The sequence below is a fragment of the Mycteria americana genome, chromosome Z (genome assembly GCF_035582795.1).
Source record: "Mycteria americana isolate JAX WOST 10 ecotype Jacksonville Zoo and Gardens chromosome Z, USCA_MyAme_1.0, whole genome shotgun sequence".
Taxonomy (NCBI): Eukaryota; Metazoa; Chordata; class Aves; order Ciconiiformes; family Ciconiidae; genus Mycteria; species Mycteria americana.
Window position 1 is genome coordinate 55,559,838 of NC_134396.1, and position 26,250 is coordinate 55,586,087.

A 26,250-nucleotide genomic window follows, 5' to 3' on the forward strand; every position below is an offset into this window, starting at 1 on the left:
TACCTACTTTAGTCGCACAGAACTGATCTGCTTTTTTTTTTTTTTGCTTGTAATATATTTCTCTTTAGAACTAAAATTGATTCAGATGCCTCATTTTTTTATGACGTAAGTGTATACTTTGAAGGTGCTAGGGTTTGCCCATATGCCATACACTAATCGGAGTTCAGTTGTCAGCTCGTCTGATACAGGAATTCTAGATCAAACTCTAGATCACATTCCTTATGAATACAAACTAAGATCTTGTATAGTAATTTGGTGTTGAAGATCCTGAGAAAACATGTTTATATTCAAGGCTATATTTTTTGGTTTTATGTGACTGATAGGTAAAATGTGCTTAAATGGAAAAAAAAGGTACCTTGAGGTCAAGATGTACTAGGTTGCCAAAAATGTGAAAATAAAGTTACTTTGCTGTGTGGGTTTCAGTAAATTAAACTTCTTAGCAAGGAGGGAACTTATATAAGGAGGATGTTTATTGTAGTGAAGGGGAGGGGGAAAAGCCTGAAAAAAGCCTGAAAAGTCTCTTTTGGTTAGGGTGAGGTCGTTTGGTTTTTTTTAAATGGATTTCTTTGTAATACTCCCTTCTGGTAGGCACTTACTAACGAATTAAAGAGAAGTGTTATACTTCCATTTCACAGTTCACAGAAAATGAGTTGTCATTGAAAATCACTTGCTTGCCAATTCCTAACACATAGGTTTATCTTTCATTTTGAGCGCGCTATCTAGTTTTTTCCCTTTTTTTGACAGTTTTTAATTCATCACACAGTTTCAATACTTACACAATTACATATCCAGTCATCATGGTGAAATAGTGTACCATCTTCCCAGATTTTACAAGGAAAAATGATGTCATTATTTTATAGATTTTCTCAGTTTACTTTTATGGTGTGTTTTTATTTTAATTTCTTCATATGAAATGGCCTTTTTCAAAGTTTAAAAATTGATGACTTTTTGTCATTGTTTTGCTGAGGTCTGTTTCTTGGGCTTTGTAAGGGAAGTTATTTATACAGCATTACTTCAATTAAAAGAAGGTATCTTGAAGTCTTACTAGATATGTAAGGTAACAAAGCATGTGGAGAGAAATAAATATGCGTATGTGTGTACATACATTTTCTTTTTAAACGAAGAACTGATACTCCTGTTATAACCTACCTGCTTGCCAGGGGGTGGAAAGCTTGATCATGCTGGACAGTACATCTGAGTCCTACAGCTTCTTCAGCAATTTTGGTAAAACATTGCTTTTTCCACTTTTGGCTTTAGAATTCTGTAGATTTTGAGCAGAAAATACTCTGGCTTGACAACTCTGTTCAGTAATTGACCAATGAGTGATTTTTTAACTTTTTCTGCTTCCATGGGCATCTGGTTTTGATATCAGCATGATATTGTTAATGGTTTTTATCAGAAGCTTCTTATGTTTCATTATCTTCATAATTGCATTTTTGTATTAATGCAAATTATGCAGTAGAAAAGAGCTGAGAGTAACTCATGCTCTGGTCATTTTAAAGTTGTAAACTAAAATATTGTATCCTTGTTCAATGTACTTGTGCTTTACTAGTCCTAATTTAAAATAGTTGGAAAACCTATGACTAAGAGCATTTAAAGTAGAGTATAGAGATCCACTTTTTCCAGACTAGGTCTGGGAAAATAGAAGTAATTACCTGAACTGAATGTTTTTCACTTAGCACTGTAGTGTAATAGCCATTGGTAAACATTAACTTTGTAACAGTTGCTGGTATTGCTGCAGGTGGCATTCAGATTTTTAAAAAAGATGAGGAAACAAATACAGAGCTTGACATCCTTCTCATTCAGGTGACAAAATCACAATCCTGACTGCATTATGCATACTAAATGAGAGCATAAAAATTGAAGCAGGCGACACTTTCAACATTCCATTATGTAAAGGTTCAGAGTGTTTGTTTTAGAATTTGACAAAGTAAAGACCGTAAGGAAACTATGCCAACATGCTCTTAAACAGAACTACTAAAAAAATTTGAAAGCTGTATGTATAGAACGAAAAAGAGGTTATGCTAACCTCTGTCTGTGTGCTTAGGAATCTAGGAATTTTATTCAAAGATATTTTGTCCTTCTGCAAAAGATTCTACAGTTCAGGAGCCCAAACTGATGAGCATGCCTCTGGGTCTTGTGAGTTGACATACAGTGAATGGTTAAAAAAAAAAAAAAAAAGGTATTTAGTATCTAAGATTTTTAAATACTGTCTTCAAGTTTTAAAGAACTAAGTTGGTTAATCAGTCCCTCACTTGCTACTGTCTTCTGTTTACAATCCATCAGGCAAGCACCATGTAATTTCATCTCACTACAAAGAGAAGTTTCATATCTCCATTCTGCTTCGCGTAATTCTTTTCACAATTGTTAGTCCTATTAGACTACAGAAAGGGTAGAAGTGGTCATGCTGAATGATGCTATGATTCCAGTCCAAACTGTGTCTCGAACTGTTTGAAAACATCAGGTTATTATTAAAGGTATTTTGTTTTCAGTGTGAGGCACTGTAGAAAAAAATCTCACTGAACATCTGTCTGCATTTTCAGATACTTAATCCTTCTTTTAATAAATAGGCACCTCTTCCCTGTCAACAAAGACTTGTGTCCTGGTGTGGTCATATCAGTGTGCGGTTTCTTAATTCACTGTCCTTAAGGAAGATTCTCCCTGTTTTGGTTAAAACAGCTGGCCTGTTTCCTGCTTAGTGGAATAGTTGCTGTCAGGAAGCTGATAACTTCATTCTTATCTGTGAATGGCTACAGCTGCGTAAGAGTCAAGGGGAGAAGTGAATGGCTAAGTCTTGCTCCAGTGTATTAGCTGCTGCTAAAGACGGCGTTTAACGGCCATGTGCTGTTTCCTACCGATTTACCAGAACCCACACTGGTTCTTATCATGAATTGCTTCTGTTCTACTTCAGTGAAGGTTTCAGACTGTCTGTTCAATAAGTACTGAATTAGAAGTACTGCTATATCATATGGTACATAACTGAACTGGCTTCAAATATCTGGTTAGATATAACAGAATGAAAACTAGATCACTGTGTTCTGGGAGCATAGTCATTCTTATATATGTGGCAATCGCTTCTAAAATTTGAGAGGATTTTAAATGCATCTTTTTCCTGTAGGATTGGAAGGCCAGTCTCTTGAAGTTTCCAATATTGTGGATATTAGAGGAGAATATAATCGTGAGCTTGCAATGAGAATTTCATCTGACATAAACAGTCAAAATAGATTCTATACTGATCTTAATGGATATCAGGTAATTATTGTCTATTAATTATAAAAGCCTAGGGTCTCAGTTTTTGGCTGTCTTAATACTTCTGATTGTAAATAGTTTAATATTAATCAAACTCTCATGTTAAACTCCACTAATCATTTAAAAAGAGAAAAGCTTTAAAAATGTATCCACTATAAAATTTTATTTAGACCAGATGAAGTAGCAACCTTTTTCTTTCAAGGAGTTTGTTAAATATTCCTTTATATCTTTTTTAACGTAAGAATTGTAATATAGCAAGTTATGACAAGCCACGATGTAGTTGCTTGTATATCTGCATGCCTTCTTTCCCCTCTGCTTTGTCTACTTAATTAGAGCCCTTTGGGTAGCACAACACTAGATGTGCATATGGTCCAGCAACTCAGACCTAGAGAACAACTGCTTGCTGCTGTGGTGGAAATAAGAGATGTATTTTTGGAGTGTAATAACTTGTTCTATTGGTAATGCATCTGATGAAATATAGTGTGACTATTTTCTTAATTTGGACTCTGCAGCACATACAACAGAAAGAAAATTTTCTTTTCCTTACCTTCCTTACTTGCTAAAAATTGTTTTGCAAATACACTGAAAACTATGCCTGCTGACTAAGAGACTACTGTTTTTCCAGTTAGTGTGTAGTACTGCATTTTGCTGGAGACAGTACAGTGAATATTTAAACGTGAAAACAATTTTAATACTACTACTCATTTGTCATGTACCATTCAAGAATACCACTAGCACTTTAATAAGTTCCCATTATAAACCAACAATTCCTTTTCTGCTACCTTGAATCTATTCACTGCTTGCTCTCTAGAGGAGAAGAATTTTTCTCTCATTCTATATCTGTGATTATTCCTTTTTTATAGGTTCCCTTGATGAATCTTTCAGGTTTTTTAAAAATATTCTTTGATCTAAAAGTACATTGAAGTTATCATTTCCAAAGTGGTAATTTTAGCCACAAATCTCCAAAAAGCTAAATAATACAGTCAAGTGAATGCTTTAGTGCCAGTTGTCAATCAGGGCTTCTAAAGCACATGGGATAAATGTCTGAAAAGGTCTTTGAAATTTAAATGCATAAAAAGAATGTGTTTTATTGAAGTTCGTGTTCATACTGCAGATCCAGCCCAGGCTGACGATGAGCAAATTGCCTCTTCAAGCAAATATCTATCCTATGACTACAATGGCTTATATCCAAGATGTTGGCATTCGCTTAACACTTCATTCAGCTCAGTCTCTAGGTGTTGCAAGCTTGAAAAATGGTAAGTATAAGATGATAGATATTATAAAGGCCTATCCTTCATGATTGTCTGAAATAGTTCATTCAGAGATTACCATATCTACTAGCATTTGAAGAAAAGAAATATGTTTCTCCAATTCCAACAAGTTTTCGAATACGTCCATAGGGAGGAGGTAGAGGTTGTTCCCACATGAGATCCTGTCATCTTCAATGGAAGATCTGTCTCAAACTAGAGACAAAGAGATTATGGAAAAGACAAAAAGAGCAATAAGTTGTCAGAACCAGGTATTTTTCACCCAAGAACTCTGATGGAACTCAAGGATGAAACAGCAAAACTAAGTGGTTTGTTCACTTTTGTGTTGGTCTGGTAGCAGAGGGCTTAAGATGGATAATGTGATGCTGATCATGTTTTTTGATTTGTTTATTTGCTTTAGGGTAGAAAGTACTAGTCTTAAGGTTTACGCAGTATAGCCTAACATCCCTGTCAAGCAAAACAATAGCAGCTTTTTTGAAGACCGGAATTAGCAAAATAAAGGATAAAAATGACGCTGGGTAAGAATCAACATACTTCTTCTGGAGCAAAATCATACCTCACAAATTTAATGGAGTACTTTGAAAGAGCTGATGAATATGTTGACAAAAAAAATCAATTCATATTAGGAATTCCAAAAGGGACACAGTCGTGTCCCTCACAGCAGAGAAGGTTATGATGAATGGCCTGGAGGGATGAAAACAGAGGTCAGTAGTTTAGTCTATACTGCTACCAGAATGAGGAGGCATTCAAATAAAGCTAGCATGTAGCGGGCAAAATAAGGTATATAATTCATAATTTGAGGTGTGGAATTCCTTGCTGTAATATTTTGTGTTTAAATTCACACGGTTTTGAAAAACAATGGAATGAATACTTAGAAGAAAGAAAGCCCATCAGAAATTATGCCAAAACCTACTTCCCAGTTTCTTTTCAGAAAAATGGTCGTATTCATGTCTATTCTGACAAAAGGTGGATACTGTACTAGATTGATGGCAGTATTAGCAAACCAAATTCATTTTAGGGCAAAGAGTTAACACTGGCCTATGCACCAATGCTTTAACAAAACCATAGTGGAAAATATCAGCCTTTTGTTCCAAGACCACCTATACAAGACCCAAAACACATTTTTTCATGCCTTCCATTGCTAGAAACCGAATTCCCTTTGGCGTGATCCAGTGTGAATGAACTTGACACCCCCAAATGTTTGTAGGCACTTGTTACATAGGTATTGGAGACTAAATTAGCCTGCAGAGGCTCCATTACCTTGTAATAGTGTCTGTATTTGTTCTTTAACGATCCTAGTCTCTGCATCACAGAATAACGCAACGTCTAAGTCTGCAGAGACCCCCACTCTCTATCTTCAAGGTGGGGAAGTTAAGGCTAGCGCTCTTTGACATATTGCAGTTACGTATCAGGGAGAAACTGGCTTTCTGTGAGCATTGGTTTCAGCCCAGTCAGAGGACATTAGAGGCATTTCCCCACTCCAGTTAAATAAAAGAGCAAAAGTTGTATCCCATACCTGGTGTCTCGTCCCACTCGGTGGGTTGCAAGAGGGGTGAATCTTTTCGATTCCCCAATGGTTTGTGTACCAACAAAAGCCAATCTCTGCTCGGCAGAGCCGTGTGGTCGGTAGAGTCACGACAATGACTCAGAGGAACAGTCTATCCCGCTTCTGACACCAAATTAATGTCTCGTCCCCCTCAGTGGGTTGCAAGAGGGGTGAATCCTTTTGATTCCCCAATGGTTTGTGTACCGACAAAAGCCAGTCTCTGCTTGGCAGAGCCACGTGGTCGGTAGAGTCACAACAATGACTCAGAAGAACAGGCTGGCCAGCAACTTTATAAACTGGCGAATTCCACAAACGGACAAACTTAACGAACTGGTGAGCTTAACGAACAAAGGTGATTTGGCAATGGAGCTATTTTCCGGGCAACCCGTCACAATTTATCCCAAACTTGCATATATATTGGAAGAGCAGAGGAAGAGAGAAGCAAGAAAAGGAAAGGAAAAGAGAGGAGGAAAGAGGAAGAGAAAGCATCACCACCCTTGGATCCCGTGATGACGATGACAGACGTGGCAATCCTCCAGTGGTGGGTGCGCGTGCTCTTCCGGGGGGGGGGCATGTCTTTTATAGGCTAATCCCCTCCTCCAGGTACACCCCTTCAGGACTTACACGGTTCTTCTTCTAGAAAGTTCTCCATCTTCTGCGCAGGTGCTGGGGGAGTGGGGTGGTCGCAAGGGGTCTCTCGGGCGGTTGCAAGCCCCTTCCTCAGATCAACTCTGTGTGACCTCTGGCCATACATGGTAAGGTCCGTTGGAACCCGGAACCGCGCATCCTCCGACGTGCTCTCCACGTCGCGCAAGTCCTGCTCTCGCTCTCCTCCACCCCGTGCTCACCGACCTGCTGTCGCCATGCAAATAGCGCCTCAAGTCGCCACAACGTTTGAGACATTAACTTGTTCAGTCTCTCACACCTGCTTATAGCATTAATTTCTTAACTATGTCACTCTTTGACAAACTCTATTATGTCGCTCAAGGTTAAGAGATAGTTAGCAACAGCAAATATTTACTTTGCGCCCAGTGAAAAAAAAGGAGAACATATTCATCTGATTTGTTATCATTAGGTAGTATTTCATTAAATGACTGTGTTTACTACCTTTGTCCTGAGTGCATGTTGGACTCCTTAAAGGAGAACAAATACTCCTTAAAAGAGAACAAATACTCCTTAAAAGAGAAGCTGAAGGTTCTGTGGCTGCTGAAAGTCGTATGCTTCGTGATACTTCTTTTGAAGACCCTTCAGGATCTCAAAGGGATCCTGGAAGAAAATTCAAAAACATTACAGTTTAGGCAAGCACCTTCAGTAGCTGTGTATCCCTGTGTCTGAGACTATGTGTCTCAAGGCATAACCCACCATCTGAGACTTATATGAACAGCTGGTTATTTCTCACTTCTCATTCTTGGATTAGAGATGGGTTCCTTACTATGGAGCAGTTAGTTAACTCTCATGCTGTCAGATGATCTCAGCAATATGGAATAGGATTTCTCACTGTATTGTTATCAGTCTTCAACATCAGCTTCTAAGAAACTTGATCAAAAACTCTAAAGCACATATGCCACAACTTTATTCCTACTTTCCATCTCTCCTCCTGTTTGTGGGATTGGATGCATAATCATTTTTTAATGTTAGATGCTGAACATCCTCCACCTTGTAAATTCCATCTAGTTTTTCTCTAATTTACTTAGTGGATTATTCTCCATGCCCCAGGGAAGACCTCCAGACAGATGATATGCACCACTGTCATTTAGAGATGGACTTCCCTGCAGTCTGATGGATAATTAATGGGGTAGTGGGGATCACTTATGTCCTGAAGCCTCATGCAATATACTTACACCATTTTTAAGCCAGAAATTTCCCTACAACAATCTTTTTTAAATATTTAATGCACTTTAGAAATGGTTTTTATCTCTGACTTTAGCACACTGATTATTTTGTTTGTATTTGCTGTTCAGAATCGCCTTAAGAATAATAAAGCTTTATTTTTTCAGCCTTCATTTTTCTAGCTTCTTAAAGAATGTTGGAAATGCAGTTAGGTAGTTTTGGATCTAGATCTTCCAAGTTTTGTTTGAAAACTTTTGTCAAAAATTTGTCATAGGTTTGTCCCTCTTACTGTGGTTCTAGCTTTTTTCAGAGACTTATCATACCTGTCTGTCAGCCCACGTTCATACAGTGATCCACAAAGACCATCAATTTGAGACACAATCGTAGCCTTATACTTTAGTTCAGAATGGTAGTTTGCTTCTTACTCATTGCCAGCTGACTTCTATCCTGGATAGACAAAATCTGTTTTTACTTGAGGGAAGGGAAGAACAAGTATTTAGAGAAATTGGATAAGTATTTGTAGAATGCTGCAGAAGTAGAAAAGAGACCACCTTACTAATTAGCCTTTTCTAGTAGCTTAAATTGTGCATTTCTTGTTCTTCAGTCTTCCAGTTTTATTTAGGAAACAAGTACACTTATTTGAAGATTCAGTGTGCAAAAAACATAACAGCCTTAATTGCATGCCCTGAACTAGTTTCCCTCTGGACATATAAACTTGAAAAGATATGAACGTCAACTTCCATAAAGCTATTTATGATTTAACATCATGCTTAAAAAGCTATTGTGAATGGCAATGCTACAGTTCAGTATAAACTCAGAACTTCATACTCACTGTTCATCTGGTGCCTTTCTTCCCTACTCCCACAAGTGAAAATACCCTTACAAGAAGGAGTGATTGTATTTATATACTCATATTGCCTACCTGGTTTTCCTTCTGCCTCCAACTGTAAAACAAAAACAAAAAAAGGAAAAAATATATTTGGGAGGTGCACTCTTTTATGGAGTGTAAGGTGAAGACAGTTCCTCTACAGAAGGTCTCCATACAGCTGCAGCTACTTGGGGTGCTTCTCCTCTTTGATGCTTGATGTGCCAAGTATCCTTGTTACAAATTATAGTTAACAATAGTAACTTTTCATGCGAAAATTCTATTTAGACTTTTATGTTAAAAATGTGCAGGACCTTCTTCAAAAGGGCTTGTGAAAATTTTTTGGAAGGTTGTAAACAGCCAAAGCCCGAAGATATTAACTGCTTTCATAGTCAGTCCTAACAATATTGATCTGCTATTACTCTTCCATATGCAAGAGAAAAATTATAATTCTTTATAAGTTATATTTCAGGGTATTTTTCTTATGTTTCATAGAAGCTTTACATGTTCTTGTTAGCAGTATAATCCTTGTATTGCTCTTTCAGGTCAGTTGGAAGTGATCATGGATCGTCGACTTATGCAGGATGACAACCGTGGCCTTGGACAAGGTGTCCAAGATAACAAGATTACAGCTAATGTCTTCCGACTTCTGTTGGAAAGAAGGCATGGAACAGATGTGGTAGGGTTCACTGTCTGGATTTTTCTGGCTAATTAAGATATAAATATTTATTTCTTATGCAGCAGCAGTGACTTCAGTAAAGATATTATTCCATGACCAGTAGAACTAAGGAAATGTAGCTTCCAAGGGAGTTTTGTCAGCTTGCTTGCATATTGTCATTGTGAAGACTTCATCTTTCACTATTTTTCACACAAATACCTGCAGTGTCTGCGTTCTGACTCATACTTCAAGACATAAATGGGATACTGTTGTGGAAGACTCTTCTTTTTTCTTTCCATTTTTTTTTCTTTTTTCTTTATTGAGGAAGCTTTTAAAAAATTGCTAATTAGTGAGACTTCTGCTTCTTAACAAAGTTAACTGGATCTAGACAAAGGTTGACAAATTATTTCAGCTGAATGAGTAGAAGGAGAAAACATCTTATAAATTTAATTTTCTTAGGAAATAAGATTTAAGTGGAAATATTTAGATGCCAGACATATAAACCTTCTCACTTCATTATGATTCTGGGAAAGCTGAGACCATTTTGTTGTAAGGGTTTTTTTTTTTTATTTGCACAGATCATCTCAGTTTGCCTTTTTCTGTATTAGTCTTCTGAATAAGTCTTCAATTTTCTTTCAGTTCTTTGCATTTTCTCTCTTTGCTTTTTTTTCCTATCATTTTTGAGAAGGACAAAATAAGAAGTACATCTTTATACTGAGGAAGTAGACTTATGATGACAGCACTGAGTATATTTTAAAATCAGTACATAGCTAAAGATGAGAGATTGTATACTGAGCTGCTAATGAATATGCAGATAATTTGGAATTAATTCTGGTTTATAATGGATATCATTAACCACTGTGAGAGGATGATAATATCCAGCTTAAAGCTAATTTCAACCACTTAATGATTGACAGTGGTTTTTTCAGGTTGTACATGTCATTATGATTTTCTAGTTCCTCATCCTGTATAACACAGGCAGCATATTAACTGAATTTATCAGTGTGGTGTGCAAATATCTGAGCTAACTTGAAAGAAGCTAACTTGAGTTCTGCAGCAGTCTAGCTTTGACAACAATGAGCATTGCACAAGTTAATCTTTTGCAAAGAAGAAACCTGCAGAGAGATCTGTACTGCCACAGAAAACCTCTTTAGTACCCAGGGTAATTTGTGTTGTATTAACTTAGAATGTGAAGTTGGTAAGTAAGAATTATTGGACATGGAAATCTATGTTTACGTTAGCAAATAATTTGAAACAACAGGAGCAGATCAAATCAGTTAGTGCCATGGTGCTTGCATTGACACTGTGTGCAGTTTTGGTATTTTCCATAGAACCATAAAATAACTCACTAAAAAGTATCTCTGGAAGTCTTCTAGTCCAGTTCCTGCACAAAGCAGGTCTAGTTTTGTGTCAGAACAGACTTAAACTGTCCAAAGGATTAGTCATCCATTCAGAGCGTAATGGAGATGTGAAGGGTTAGAGCACATTTGGTGCATGCCTCCAGGGGAGCTTCTTGGTTACTTCCTTCTAAAAGAAAACTAGTCCATGCACACTGAGACTTCTCTGCAAACTAGCATGGTGCCTGGTTCAGTGGGGGTTGGCTATAAGTTTAATTTCAGAACGGCACTGCCGCTTCAAACCAAAACACTGCTTTGGAAAATAGTTCAAGGTTACCTCAATTAGAACAAAGGCGGCCTTTCAGATTATCTGGTTAGTGAAATATTTACATGTGTCTTTGCATACATTTACCAGTTTGTTTGGGATACCAGTCAGACATCAGCTCAGTAGAATAACAATATATTTCCCTTTTCTTACTGAAATCCTCTTCCTTTCCTCCATTTTTGAAAGATTCTGTGCAAGTTGCCGAGAATCTTTCAAAGGATAAGGGACAGTTACCTGCTATGATCAAAAATCTTCGAGGCGTTTTAGGTACCTGTGTTCTAGCATCTGCCTTCCTTCCCCCTGACTCTTCCTGCTGAGCTTATAAGGGTTTTAAATAGCTGCAGCTTAAGCCTTTAAGGGCAGTTGGATCTTATACACTGTTGCAGGGTCTTGAAAAGAAGGTGGATCAAAGCTATGAGGGAGTGGGCACAAAGAGGTGCTGTTGGCCCAACTGATACAGTGTGCACAACCCCCAGGAGCCAAGCAAGATATTTAAGGAAACATTATCTTTCTGGTATTGTATCTGGAATTCCCCTTTGCTATATTAAGAGTGTTCTAGCATTTTGTTTTTCAAAATTTATCTGAACACGGGCAACATTTGCTGATTCATGTAACTGTTTCAGATGTGTTCAAGTAAGGAAGGGTAGTAGTCCCCTTTCCTTCTGTTTTTCTTTCTTCTTTCTTTCTGCATTGCTACTCAGGAGGTAGTTGTTATAATGGTTTAAAAATAGCCCTGTCAGAAAAATTATGAAGAAATTATATGCAGCGTATATATGTAATTGGCTGCAGTATGACTCATACACTGACCCTAATTTTGTTGTCAAGCCGTATTTTGTTATTGACTTGAGGAACCATGGAAGCTGCAGGAGGAGAGAGTTTTGATCACTTGGCATCTTTGCCAGTACAAGCTTTTCCTAAAGTGTATTCCAAAGTATTTCATTCTGTCTTTTCTCAAAAACAGTTCTGAAGAATAGGATTTTTTCTGCTCTTTGGGAAACTTGCCCATAAAAGGAGAGTGTGTGAAGTGTAGGATGTCCAATTCTTTAAAAGTAATTAAAATAAATGTGCATCACTTTGGTGTAACTACTGTGGAGTTTTTTGGTTATGACAATATCAACCAAAAGTGTCTTTTAATGTACATTTCTGAAATACTTTTTTTCTTCCCCAACTTTTCCTTTCCTTTCCACCCTGAACAGTGTATTTTAATGCAGTGTCAAATGACATGAATGTCCTGAAGTGTAAGATTGACCTGTCCAGCGGGTATGTAGAATTCTTAGTAACTGCTAGCATACTCAGGTAGCCTGTATTCTACTAAGTCCCTCATCCTAATGTTACCTGGGTTTTGGCTCTTGAATTCTAGCTCATCTAGCCAGTAGTAAATACTCATGCTGTGATAGTGCCTCTGTGCAAAAGACTTCAGACTTTCTTCACCTGCAATCTCAGTGCTAGCTAAGAATTCACAGACAGTACAGAAACTCTGTGGTGATTTTAGAGTCGCTCTGAACCAGCTCACAGCCTCGTGGATATTTTACAGTGCCTCAGAATTTTCATTTCCTCTGTAATCAGCCTCCAGGGACCCCTTTCACCTCATGTGGCAGAAATGCATTTCCAGTGTAACAGCCTCCAGCTGAATTTGATAGAAAATCTTCCATTCCCAGAGGTAAAGAGATATTATCAGTTTTTGTCTGCTCAGTTCAGTCCTCCTTTGCTGGTCACTTCAATAGCTATCAAAAAACCCTAAGCATTCCAGATCATGGTTCTCAATAAAGGACTTGAAACATGTTGCCAAAAGAATTTATGCTTTGATGTGCAAAACTATAATGTAACCGATGCATATTTCAGTGTTGAACAATTCAGGCATATCTAATCCTTATATTTTCATACATATATATATAAAAGGATATATATTTTATATTCTTTTTCTTTTAGGATTTTTGCCCCTTATATTTTCGCAGGATTTTGGGAAAGACTGATGCTCTACTATGGCAGAAAATAATCTGGCGTCAGTATTCTTGTTTATAGTCTTTGCAAGATTTCAGGATAGCTGCCTGTTCAGTACTCATATTTGTGGCTGTTATTTCTGGTTGCAATTTATCCGGGCCTCCCTAAAAGTCTAAATCATTGTAGAGGACCTGCTTTTTTACAGAGATTACCTGAAAATTGTTCTGCTGAAAATTCTTGTGCAGCTTTGAGGTCTTAAGTGTTCTGAATTCCACTGCTCAGAGAAGATCTTCCTATCACCTTGTTTGATTTCCATACAAAATTCCCTCTGCAACCACTAGCCAGTTTGAAAGCTGCTTGAAGTGATGGTCAGTGTTTTCTATGGCATGTGGTTATATCAGCATTGCACTCTTGGACACTGAAAAGGAATTATTCACCTCAGAAGAATTCATCCAATTTTCATCTGTGACTAATTGCTATTTGTTGCATTATGGGTGTAAGCCCCATTTTCTAACATCCTTCTCCTTTCCTTTTTAAAAGCACTAGGAGTTTTTACAGGCACACAAAAACCTAGCTCCAGACATTGAACTCAGAAGAAAGGGCATGTTACATCCTTATTTGGAGGACTTTCAGAACTTGTCAGACTTTGATTGTTTTTTTTGTATTACAATGTGCAACTCTGCACTTGCTTTAAATTCATCCATCTGATTTTCACTTGGTGAGGTAACAGCCAGGTAGTCTTGCAGGTAAAGCCTGCAACTAAGTTGAAACCATTTACTGCTTGATGTCAATTTCACGAATTTGACTAGTATCAGTCCCAAATAAAATCTGAATTTTTCTTGCAAGTTAGGAGCTTTAGGGCAATGTGTGTGCAAGAATGTTGTGCAATTTTCTCAGTCTCTTCCTGTTTACAGGCACCTCCTTCCTCAAGTGGGGAACACTCTACATAGTTAAGGATTCAAGATGTTTGCATTTGAGGAAGAATGTCTGTAATTTTAAAGCTAAGGCTTCTGTCCTTACCTGTCATTTATTTTTGTCATGTCTTGTAAAACTGAATATTTACATAGTCAATGATGTTGTCTGCCATTATGTTTCTCACCTATGAACAGGGTAGCACAGTATTACCCAGCCAGTTTCTCACGTAGAAGCAGCATCTCATCAAACATGCAGATGGATTGTCAGTCTTTGGATTGTACAGAAAGAAACAATTTTTTCTTTCTATGTTTGTCTTTGGGAAGCTTTAGATTCTTTGGCTGACCATCTCAATTGCTGTCAGTTGCTAGATTATTATCGAGAGATATTTAGTAATATTGTCTCCCTATGTTTTGGGATTAGAGATGTTCTGAAGAGTGTTTTTACTCCACAGATCAGATTTTCCAGTCCAGAAATCTTCTTTTTTGAAGAGTGCTGCTGGTTGGTTTTCTGAACCTGTGATAGAGAAAGCAGATAAAAATTGTTTCTTCACAAACACGAGAGTGAGGAACTTTTTCCTTCCAGGAATAGTCCAGGTGGTTTGGTATTAGACTATTTTGATCTGCATCCCTTGATTTAGCAGGCCCAGAATTCTGTCTGTTTCCAGATGTTACTTGAATGCATGGACATCCAAAGTCAGCATCCACATTTCAGCATGTCTGATCAGATAGTTTGAATGCTGGTGGGGTTTTGAAGTTATCATTAAATTTCTTTACTAACTAGGGTTGTTCATAGCAGAGAACAGTCTAGAGGAAGAGTCAAGATTTGTGATTTGATATTCTGTCTGCCTTAGTTTCCTTTCCTTACTTTTGTATGGGAAAGTTTAGACTACTTGTCTGTGTTGAAAATTTAATTGTTTCTCTGTTAGCTCAATTGAAGTCCAATTACCAACTGTTTCAGCTTTACTTTCTTCTCTACAGTATGTTCCATTTCTTTCTTCCATTCAATTACTAAATGATTTTTGAAGGATCTAATTAGTGTTTTTCCCCTCTAATTGGGGACTTCAGTTCCTCAATTTAAACTTTTACCAGAAAACCCTTGAGTCTTTTCTTAATCTGTTCCATCCTCCATTTATTGATAAAATAGCTCATTTCTGATATAAGGGCACTTTGTATAGATGAGGCCATTCTTAAAACTTGTCGCAAATTGTAACCTAAGGTTATACTGGAGTGTGGTTTGTTTGATTGTTTTTCCTCAAAACTAAAAGTTTAGAATTATTCACCTTACTTTTGATAACAAGGAAAGATCCTATATGAGGATTTGTTTACATCTCTTGCACAGTCATTCAAGGGGTTGTATTTCAACACAGATAGTTTCTAATTGGATAACTGTATATGAATGTGCTGTAAGGTAGTTTAAAAAGGCAGTATTTGCTTTGATAGAGCTCATTAAGCCAACACTCAGCTATATCAGTGGCATTCATCAGAATCTTGCCAGTACATAATGTTTGTAAGGCTGCCAGTGGGGCTTCATTCACACTTTGAGTGCTAAACACTGTCACTGAAGTTGAGGAAATAATGCCACTTTTGAGAGAGCAGTACTTTAATTAGATGGAGACTGTGGGACTATGTCTTCTGACTTAGCATCAGCAGGGTACTGCTGAAAGGGTACTGCAGGGTACTGCACACCCACATAGTGCATATAGAGTAACTATTCTTCCAAATGCATTGTCTGTATGCGTAAGACCTTCCCATCTCTTTCTTACCCCGCTTTCCCCAGAGTCCTGTTTAAATTTTGGATCACTAGATTGAGAGGGGAAAGACGTACTTCAATCCTTTCATGACTGTGATATACCTAGAGGGGAGTGGGATTTGAATTGTCCCTTCTGGATCTTCTGTGATAGCATTTTCTTCACAGTGTCTGTAAAACCCTTTTTCCTTTGGTGTCCTGGCAGCTGTTGACACCTGCTCTACTCTCCATTCCCATTACTATTACATAGATTCACTGAATGACTGCACTTCTGTTGGTGCAGTCCTCCAAAACTGACTGTTGTTCCAGGTGTAGGAATACAAGATTCAAGATAAAGTCTCCACCTAAGTCTTAGTGCAACTTTTCAAAGTTTGAATTTTGGATAATGCTTAAGTACAATGCTTATGGCTGTGATAAAACATCTAAACACAGCAGGAGCAGAAAAGAGCCAAGTTGAATCAGCCCTGGTTCTTGCATTTGCCAGAGTCCTTCAAAACTGTGTTTCTCTGCAGTCCTCAGTTATTTCCAGAATCTAGGAAACGAGGAGACACTCTTTATGGTGCTGCTGTGGGTTATCTGATAATTTTGTCCCATTGCCTATTAATGGTAAATGATTCTCTCCCACCTACATTCTTCTTCAAAGTTTCCAGTGTCTTCCCTTCCATCTTTCCTGGTTTCTCAACTGCGATATATGTTACTGCAGCTTTATATTAAAAACATCTTGTTTTATTCACATTACTTCTGTTAGCCTTAGAGAAGGCTTTGAAGGATTCAGTCCTAGAAGTCCTGACCTGCCCTGTGCTATCTTTTCCTAGACAAGGCTGAGGATTCATCTGATATTTTTACCATGGGTGACTTTTTTACTTTCATGTCAGCCAATAGAGAAACTTGCCTCTCATTTTTTTTTTCTGTACTTCTGATTTCTGGGATTTGGGAAAGGTTTTGACCCATGGATGTCATGCTTGTGTTTATGTACACAGCATTTTTCTGTACATGGAACAGAAACTTTCAGAAAGATCTCCTGTCTCTTCATCTCAAATGACCTTGGTGGCATTTTCTGAGGAACACCTGTTTCTGAAGTTATGAGGACATCTAAATGAGTTCTGTTTGTTTTCAGCAAGCACTGTACTTCCAGGCATAAGGTTGCACTTAGTAGAATGATTTTTCAGTCACTCTTCCCATAACAAACTGTGGCCCTTCTCCTAGTAAGTATTTGGGGTGTCTTACAGTGAGAATTTGCATCTAGATAAAACATTTTTTTTTAAAGTTGTTTCTGTGAAGGCTCTCCCTTCTTTCCAACTCCTTGGAGTCCCTGAAATGTGAGAAATCTGGAGTTGAGGGGAACTGTGTTGGATATGGGTCATGGATTTCCTACTTCAACATGTTTGCAGTGTATGTTAGGCAATGGTTAAAAGTAGAGGAGGAAATGGATGAATGTGAATTCTGTTTAGGCAAAATCTCTGATCTCAAATGCTTTGAGTATGAATACCCGTTGTTTAAAAATGCATATGAAAAACTGATGTCAAATAGTTGTTGTTGCTGGACAGTAGTTTTGTCTTCTGCTCGTTCTCAGGTAACATGCCTAGAACTAGGAACCAGTTGCAAGGGCTTTTGATACATCTTTTGTTTTAAATATTATAATAGGATGAATACATTATTTGACGATTCATGTGTAGTTTGTAAGGTATTCTAGGAGACCTTTTTTAAGTTCTCAGATGCAAGCAATCAACTTTACAGAAAAAAAAATTATTGAATAACAGTAAGAGAACTGACGATAAAATGTTCTGACTGACTCTAGCATATCTATGGCAACAGAGTAAACGGTGTTCCTTTTGGGATGAATCAGTGAATTCTTCTTTGAAAGAACATGTACATCCACATTTTCCCTGTGGGTAGAGCATGCATGCAGTCACTTGAACTGAAGACTTTTAGCTTTAACTGTACTTAGAGCAAGCTTGCTCATACTTTAATTGGAAAAGAAGAAAATCATGACAAGGAAGTTTGCCAGTGATGCTGAACTATTCAAGGTAGTAAAAAATCCAGGCTAACTGAGGAATTCAAGGACTCAAGACTGATTAAGCATGCAGTAAAGTGGCAGATGGAATTCAATGTAAATAAATGTAGTGAGGCCCATGGAGGAGCAATCCTCTACAACTATCAACTATTGCCATTTTTGGAAAGTAATTTGGGGGTCATAATATTGTCATTGCATAAAAATTGTCACCTCATTGTATAAAATTGTATAAAAATACTCACCTCAATACTTACTAGCTACCAAAGAGGCAAACAGAGTTAGCCATTACTAAGAAAAGCACCAAGAATAAAACAAATTATCATCTTGCATCAATTCAGCTCTGTCAGATTTTCAATTGATACACTGTCGGATGTATTTAATGCTACTGCAGAGGTATAAATAAATATGCATACATGCATACACACCCCAAAACGGGAATTACTGTCATGGTTGTCCATTATAAGCTGATAAAGAATCCAGCCCTTTGCTTTAAGTATCTCCCATTTATTTTTTATTTCCATGTTTTCAGCCTGTCATAAAATGCAAATTTAAGATATCAATGCTTAAGATACTGTGTTTTCAGTAAACTTTCTGTGAAGTTTTTGCTAGAAATCACCTGTTTAACTATAAACAAGCAGGATTTATGTGATTAAGTATGCAAGGAAAAATAAGAGCAAAATAAGTTTTTCACCCATTTCTACCTTAACTTCACTGACATTCTAAAACAGAATGTTTTAGAGTTTTAAAGTTCCTTTGTTTTCTTTTCTGGCTTCTATGGAGCTTTAACTAGCTGTTGTGAATATGTAGGCCTTAGTCATCTCGGGTTTGTAGCACAGCTTCTGCAGCCAAAGCACTGCAAATACAAAACTTGGCAAAGTACAAAACTTGTAAAATCTTCAGAGAGAGTCCCTTCAGTTCTTGCTGGCATGACGTTGAAATGAAACTGCTGAAAGAAATCTTTTGCATTGTGGACCAAGACAAAGATGCTAGTTTTGATTTCTTCCAGAAAACAGTTTTAAAAAGTTAGATTTAAAAAGGAGGGATGTAGGATACAAGTTAGATGAATCTGAAGAAAGTAGATAAGAAATTTATACAGAAAAGGCAGCCTGCAAAAGACTGGCTGGCTGTCAGTATTCAACTAGATACTGAATAAATAGGAGCAACTTGATAAAGTAGTAGCTAGTTCCTTTCTCTAAACTACATTGTTTACACATCAAAGTCTAACAGAAAACTGCGGAATGGTGTAAAATGAGGTATCATCTAATGATCATTTTGAAAGATGTACTAATGATCTGTAAAAACAGGAAATATACCTAGTACTAGAAAAGAGACTTAGTGGATGATTAGAAGTTTCCAGAAGTGATTAAATGGACAGTCTATAAATTAAAATTTTCTATTAAATTAATGGAATCATATAAGTGGGTTTCAAAATTTAGACATGATGGTGTATTAACTTGATTTTACAAATACTTTCTCTTGTATTTTGCAGAAAGAAGAGAAGGCATCAGTCAGTTTTCCCTCACTTCTTAGCCATATGACTTCTTCTTTCTTAAATCATCCTGTAATTCCAATGACAACATACGCAGATTCAGGTGTCCCAGAGATGCTAAATACTTTTTCTCCACTCATGTCATCTATGCCTTGTGACATGCATATAGTCAATCTGAGGACAATCCAATCAAAGGTAAGGTCAAACCACTATTTTTATGAGCAAACATGTGATATAGCTTAATAATATAGCCTAATCAAATACTTTATTCTAGGAAAGTAATCTGTGATTTTTTTTTTTTTAATATGATAAACTGCAGAGTGGTGACTAGTTTTTCTTAATTCTGCAAGAACTAGGCACTTGTGTCAGTTTGAGTAATGTGAAATACAGGAATTGGTTTTTTCACAACATAATAGCATAGTGCATTATTCTGTCTCCGAAGGGGGCACATTTGAGTGCATTCCTAAAGTTTAAGGGCAGAAGAGTTCATATACTTTGGCCTCTTCTGTATTAAGATGAATTAAATATAAGGTCATTAAACTTTGTTCTGAGTACAATAATTTGTGTTTTTAATAAAATGTGTAGTTTTAAACCCATCTGATTCCATTTGGAAGACTTAAAGAAAATCTACCACATCTTAACATCCATAGAATAAATTGTTAAAATATTTTTAAGCTTAAATACAAGACCTATTTTAATTATTCTAACATCTGCTTACAATTGTTGGTTCCTGTGAAACTGTTCTCTGGTAGGTTTAGAAAACAAAAAACACACCAAAAAACCCCAAACAAAAAACCTGTTCTGTGTTCAATCATTTTTTCCCTTGCAAAGGAACTTATACAATTGTAACCACCATATTTCAATTTTCTGTTTGATAAACTATAGAAGTAGAACTGTTTGTGCGTCCTTCTTCTGCCAGCTCTTGTACAAATTTTTTTTTCAGTTTTTCAACACCTTTTAAAATGCGGGTATATTAACTTTATGCTGTATTGCAGTATCACTCAGTAGTGCTGTTACCATAGATTAAATCCCTTTTTGATTGTGCCATACTTAGATACTTGCAACCTACAGTTGTCCCTTCTCCCTTAGAGTCTCTGTGGTGGCTGAGGTAGAACTGCTCATCTATAATAACCTCAGATTATATTCAGAGTATCTGCAAAACTTGCCATTAGATACTGGTTTATCATAGTTCTTATTTTTTAACATAGTTCTTAATCATAGTTCATAGTTCTTAATAGCTAGTGTTTTATCACAGTTCTTAATTTTCCGTCTTAATCCTTATTTTAAAACTTAAAGAATCAGTTTGCTTTCTCACACTTTCTCTGTTAGTGCCTCAATCTCATATACACTCCTTCAGCTGTGACTGTTTCTTATTTTGAATTTCAAAGTGGAATAACTCTTGATTCTCTGGGTCTTATGCCTTTGAAGAGTTGAGAAAGCTTCATATTGAATTAAATCTTCTTGTGAAGTATATGTTCAACACTTCACTGTAAAATCTTTCCATTTACCTCAGCCAGCTCAGCACCACCTGTTTGCTTCAGTATGTCCAGTTCAGGAGCAGACTTTCATAACATGCCCCCTCTCCCTTTTCGAGGCCTAAACTTCATCCTTTTTTTTGTATCATGTGGCCATGAAGCCTGTGAAATGGAAGGCTGGCTCTGGGTCTGCTGTTTTGAGTTCAATGTTAACTACTCATAGATAAATTCTACTATTTTATCAGGGCTATACTGGCCCCACTATCCCAGTCGGTGTAAGACTGTCTGAGGCTATGATCTCTTCCCTGTTCACGACTGTATATCTCAATGATTACTTGATTGACAGCTCTTGAGCTTGCAGCATTACTTTGTGCACTTCAAAGTGAAAGTTATCTGTAGTCATAGGATAGGATCACTATTGTTATAGGTACAGAACAGTTCTTCCCCACAGCAGAAATGGTGCTATGCCTTGCAAAGGATTTCTTGCATGCCAAAAGGGCGTTTTTAAATCTCTTCTCACTTTCTGCTTCCTTTCTCCATCTTCCAAGAATTTGAATGACAAGTGTCGTAATTCTGGCTAACTGACGCAATGCAATTTTTCCCAGAAACGTAGACTACTTCTCCATTGCTTTAGCTGTTGAACTTGATTTTCAAGAAGTTACATCATTACAACTTCAGATAAAATAGTACAAAATTAAAATAAAGTATTATTATTAAGACTTAAGGTAGAAATCAGAATGCATGAAAATGCAATAAAGCATAAATGAGAAAAAAAAGTAAGGAAACTCCTAGTTTCCCTTTAAACTCTGCTCCTCTCGGTGGGAATAATATTGCTATTGCTGTAAGATATGTTATCCTGTCATGGAAGAGTCCAATGCCTTAGGAATATGAAATTTAAAGAAATTTTTAATAAAGCTCCAGCTTTTAAGTTTTTTTGACACAGATTTTTACCTACTGACTGGGCCTCAAGATTTAAAAACTGAGTACATTTGTCCCTTTTTACTAAATATAAACATATATTTTTGTCATGTTGCTTGAACTTTTCAATGCATGTCTGTTAGCTTACAGTAATCAGATAAAAAAGTGCTTAAATGGTTTTTCTTTCTCATCAAAATTTTAGCAGCATTGCCCTGGGATACTGCTTATGAGAAAGCCTAGCAGAATTTTTTTTCCATCTAGAAGCCTGATATGAGAAACGCATTTATTTCTCAGAGATCAAAATCAAATCAAACTTTGGCAGCTCTTCCAAGAAGGGCAGTCAGAGATTTGATAGTATAGTAGTTAGGGAATTTTTGTCATATAACAATGCTGTGAAGTTTTATGAGATTAAGGATATTGTCGTTTGTTGAAAATTGAGAAATTTGTTATAGGTTTTCATGCAGTTAGCATGGCCATGTTTAGAAGGTGTATTTGATGTAAATTAGGTTCATCCGTGCTCAGACATTCCTTCGGCTTGCATACACTTAATCTAATTTACCTAGAGATGATATAAGAAAGGGTAAGTTAAAGCAGATGCGGAGGCTAGCTTACCTAGAGGTGATACAAGAAAAGGTAAGTTAAAGTAGATGCGGAGGCTGTGGCAACTTGCTCAGTCATACACCTGCTTTGACAATAGGTTAGAACAGCTTAATTTATTACACATGGATGCTATGTGAATGATAAAGTCCTGGGAATTCTAAAAGGTTGACTACTATATCATGGATGTTTATACTTACTAAAACTCTTTTCTTGAAGGTGTCATTAATTGTTTATTACCTTTCTGTTTTAAATCTTTCGAATCTTAATTAAGATAATATTTAATTCTAAAAACTTAAGAGACGAATTATTCATGCCATCATTTGAAATGCATAAATGCATTTGTTATGCAGATGACTACAAGATAATTCCGCTGTAATAGGGAAAGTGTTGATACCCATTACTGGCTTGTCATTTTTAACATCAGTTTACCCCATAGGAAGTCATGCTTTTGCAGTATGAATTTTAATATTTCACTAATCTGATGTTTAGGCAGATGGTATTATTTTGTGTGCATAAAAATGTCTACTTTCAAGTGCAACAGTGTCACATCAGTGACGGTGAAAACCAAGTCAGGTATTTCTTAGTTGGAGATGGAAAATATTACCTTACTTAATGTAGAAAGTGGTACTACTGTTCCAATAACAGGATAAGAATAACTTTTTCAACCATCAGTGATATTAAGTACTGCATACTTGTTTGAATATGCTGACTGTAGACACCATTCATTAACTAAAAACCTGATTTTAGGTGGTTATAAGCGAATGTTGTTAATGAAAATCTTCCTAAACTGAGTTTTATTCAAGATTTGTAAACTATGCAGAGTTTTTACCAGTCAATGTTTTACTGGGAAGTATCTCATTTCAATTCTAAATGCTGTTGAGTAAATTTTTACTATTTTAAATGAGGAACTTACTTAGAAAACACTAAGTTTATCAGTTTACCATTTTTTATTATCTGAATGAGTACTTAATACTGTGAATTTGTCATGCTATCAAGATGTTCCTTTATTGGGAGACAGTTGTTTTGGATCTGAAGTCTGTTAGATTAAGACCTCTCTCGTTTGTTACCCCTTCAAGAGCTAGAGCATCACAAAATGCCTAATGCTTGTTGGCATAGGTTTCTCCAAGGCAGTAGATACTTACTGAAGTACCAGAAATGAACCTAACTCATGGCAGAGACTTTTGGGAAAAAGTGCTAGGACAAAAACAAGTAAACCAGAAATAAATTAGAGAAAAATAGCCCGAAGAGCTGGCATGGCTGCAGATAGAACCATCTTTTTTATGCCCTCATTATATATGTAATAAGATGAACAGCTGAAGAATATAAAATAACAACAAAAAAGAAATAAAGTAATGCATCATAGAAAATAAATGACTAAGGTGAGTGTAGCGATGCAGCAAACAGCTTGCAGCATGACGGGCATCTTGTCATGTGCCACTCGTGTAGTGTGAAGATAGCTTGCATGCACTTTCATCTATAATGTGAAGAATAATTTCTTTTCTGTTATTCTTGCTGTATGATTTCATGGGTTTTTACATCTTAGTGTAAAAGAAAAAAAATGAAGTTTTTGTATAAATTGAAGTTTCCCAGCCAGTTCTAGGATATGATTTTGTTTTCTAAAGTACGTATCAAAACAAGATTCTTATTTGAGGCATTTATGTGCTGTTCTTGTGACCATTTGCCCTAAGTGATTTGGTCCAAACTAGGAAGCTGAGACTGTGGGTTACTCTTGCGTTACTCTTTGCCTATTGAGCCGCAAGAGCACTGTATGTCTTATCTATAAAGATAAAATTTATTTAATATTTGTATTTTAGTGTACGGTTTTGTGTACATCTTAAGCTGAGTTAGATTTTAGAGGGCAGCTTTGCAAAATGAAAGCTTGATGGAACATAGTCACTATGAGTACTTAAAATGGGCTATTGTAATTAGCATATGATTTCTACTGTGGTTTTGGTTTTGCCATATAATTTTTCTGGGAAGCCAATTAATACAACTATGATAGCTACACTTAAATTCTGAGTCTGTACATGTGCATCTATTGAGCTTTGAACTCCTTGGTTAACAACTTAAATTTATATTCTGTTGTACTTTGTATATCTAAACTCTCTTTGCTGTTTAGCTCTTTCTATGTTTAGTCTTGTAAACATTAAAAGAAACATGACTGTTCAATCTAGGCTGATTATTTAAGGCATAAGTGGCTCTGTCACTGTAAGGTAATGATAATTTTATGAGGTCCTAAAATATCTTTCTAGCTCTGCTACTTTCGGAGTAATTTTTTATTCTGTTTTATTTGTAGATAGATATTGAGCCATCTGATGAAGCTGCTCTGATTCTTCACAGAAAGGGATTTGACTGCAGATTTTCACACAGAGACATGGGTCTTCTCTGTTCCACTACTCAGGGAAAGGTATACTGACATTTTATGGGTAGCTTACCTTACAAATATTGCAGAAACATTGATATTTAAATCAAATTATAGGTGAAGTCTGGGTAGTTATTTCTCAAGAGTTATATTTCAGGATAATAGTTTATCTTGAAAGCTGCTTTCCATTTGATAAAGATATGGATCTGCTGGTGTGTGGGAATGACCATGTAAGCATCAACAAGTAAACTTCTAAGTCAGTTTTAATCTCATTAACTTCCTGTAAATGTTGTTTTCATATAACATGGATCAATATTTCTTAAATAATTTTTAAGTGTTTTAGAACTTTACTAAGTAAAGAGAGTCAAGTTACATCTTCTGAAGTGTATCTTTTGAATAGTATTAACATACCCACAAATTATGTGACTGTTACTTTGAAAACCGTTGCTTATTATAGCACGTCCTTTGTCTATCCATGCTCACTTACATGACCTACACTATTGCAAATATCTGAGTGTTTTGCAGTTGCTATAGAATTGATGATACATAAAACTATGAAATATAAATTATACAACTTTGTTCTGAGGCTTACAGATGGACTAGATGGTTATGAATCTGTAGAAATTTTGTAATCAAATTTTGAAATTTTGATTTTCTTTAAGCAGAAGAGTAAGTGTTGTTTTGTTTAGAAACAAGAAGAGTTTTAATCCAAACATTTCTGATCAGTTTTTTAATATATTGATTTAACTAACTTGCTTTGAAATGTGGCAAGTGAACACTGCCTAAAAAGATCTAATCTAGTGTATAACATTTGAGACATGGTACTTAAAAATATTCATAATCTTTGGTGTAAGAATTGGTGTGCTGATACCTGTAAGGATATGTATAATTTGGATCATTGTTAGAGATTAGGTTAAAGTAAATTTTAAGATATACACTGTATTTTCTAAATATATTTCTTTTTCTTCCAGATAAAGGTGCATAAACTCTTCAACAAATTCAGAGTGGAAAGTCTTACACCTGCATCTTTATCTTTGATGCATTCACCTCCGGATGCCAGAAATATAAGTGAAATAAATATGAGTTCTATGGAGATAAATACGTTCCGGATTCGGCTAAGATGAAATCTGGCTTTAATACTTAGATAGAGAAGAGGAATCTGCAATTATATCTCCTCTAAGTTTCACGTGCAATAAGAAGCACATTGTTGTTATTCCAGCTTCTGGATACTGTGAGAAAAACATGCATTCTATAATTTTTTTGACCAACACAGTGAAAAGCCATGTTGCAAGCAACTGTTTTGTGTTTCGTTGTTTTGGGATTGTTTTTGTTTGGTTGGGGGGTTTTTTGTTTTTTTGGGGGGGTTTGGTTTTTTTGGTTTTTGTTGGTTTTTTTTTTTTTCCATAAAATAGCGACATCAGTATAAGTTAATGCAACAAGTGAAGAAATTTCTAAGGATGTTAACCTCTCAACAGATTAAATCTCAGGTTAAATGCTAACTAATAATGTTGTGGTGTTTTACTTTTCATAAAGAGGGGATTGGATTTTAAACAGCCTTCTTTGCTGATCCTTGATGAATTTATGTACAAGTAATTCCGTGTAGAAAGTCCTGATGCAGCTTGGAAATAAAATGGAATAAAATGTTCTTGTGTAGTAGCTAATGTCCAAATATTTACAATCATTTATATAAATGACAATAATCTCAATTTATT

The 26,250-nt window shown here is 36.2% G+C and overlaps 1 protein-coding gene across 1 annotated transcript in view; it reads left to right on the forward strand.

The window, feature by feature from the left end:
• MAN2A1 (mannosidase alpha class 2A member 1) overlaps window positions 1–25,907 on the forward strand; it is a 111,497-nt gene extending 85,590 nt beyond the window's left edge. The window contains exons 17-22 of the mRNA XM_075526549.1: window positions 3,119–3,252; window positions 4,364–4,505; window positions 9,304–9,437; window positions 19,184–19,378; window positions 24,473–24,583; window positions 25,510–25,907. Coding sequence (XP_075382664.1) covers window positions 3,119–3,252; window positions 4,364–4,505; window positions 9,304–9,437; window positions 19,184–19,378; window positions 24,473–24,583; window positions 25,510–25,662 — 869 coding nt within the window. The 3' untranslated portion in view covers window positions 25,663–25,907. The remainder of the gene's footprint in view (window positions 1–3,118; window positions 3,253–4,363; window positions 4,506–9,303; window positions 9,438–19,183; window positions 19,379–24,472; window positions 24,584–25,509) is intronic.
• Window positions 25,908–26,250: the final 343 nt, after the last annotated feature.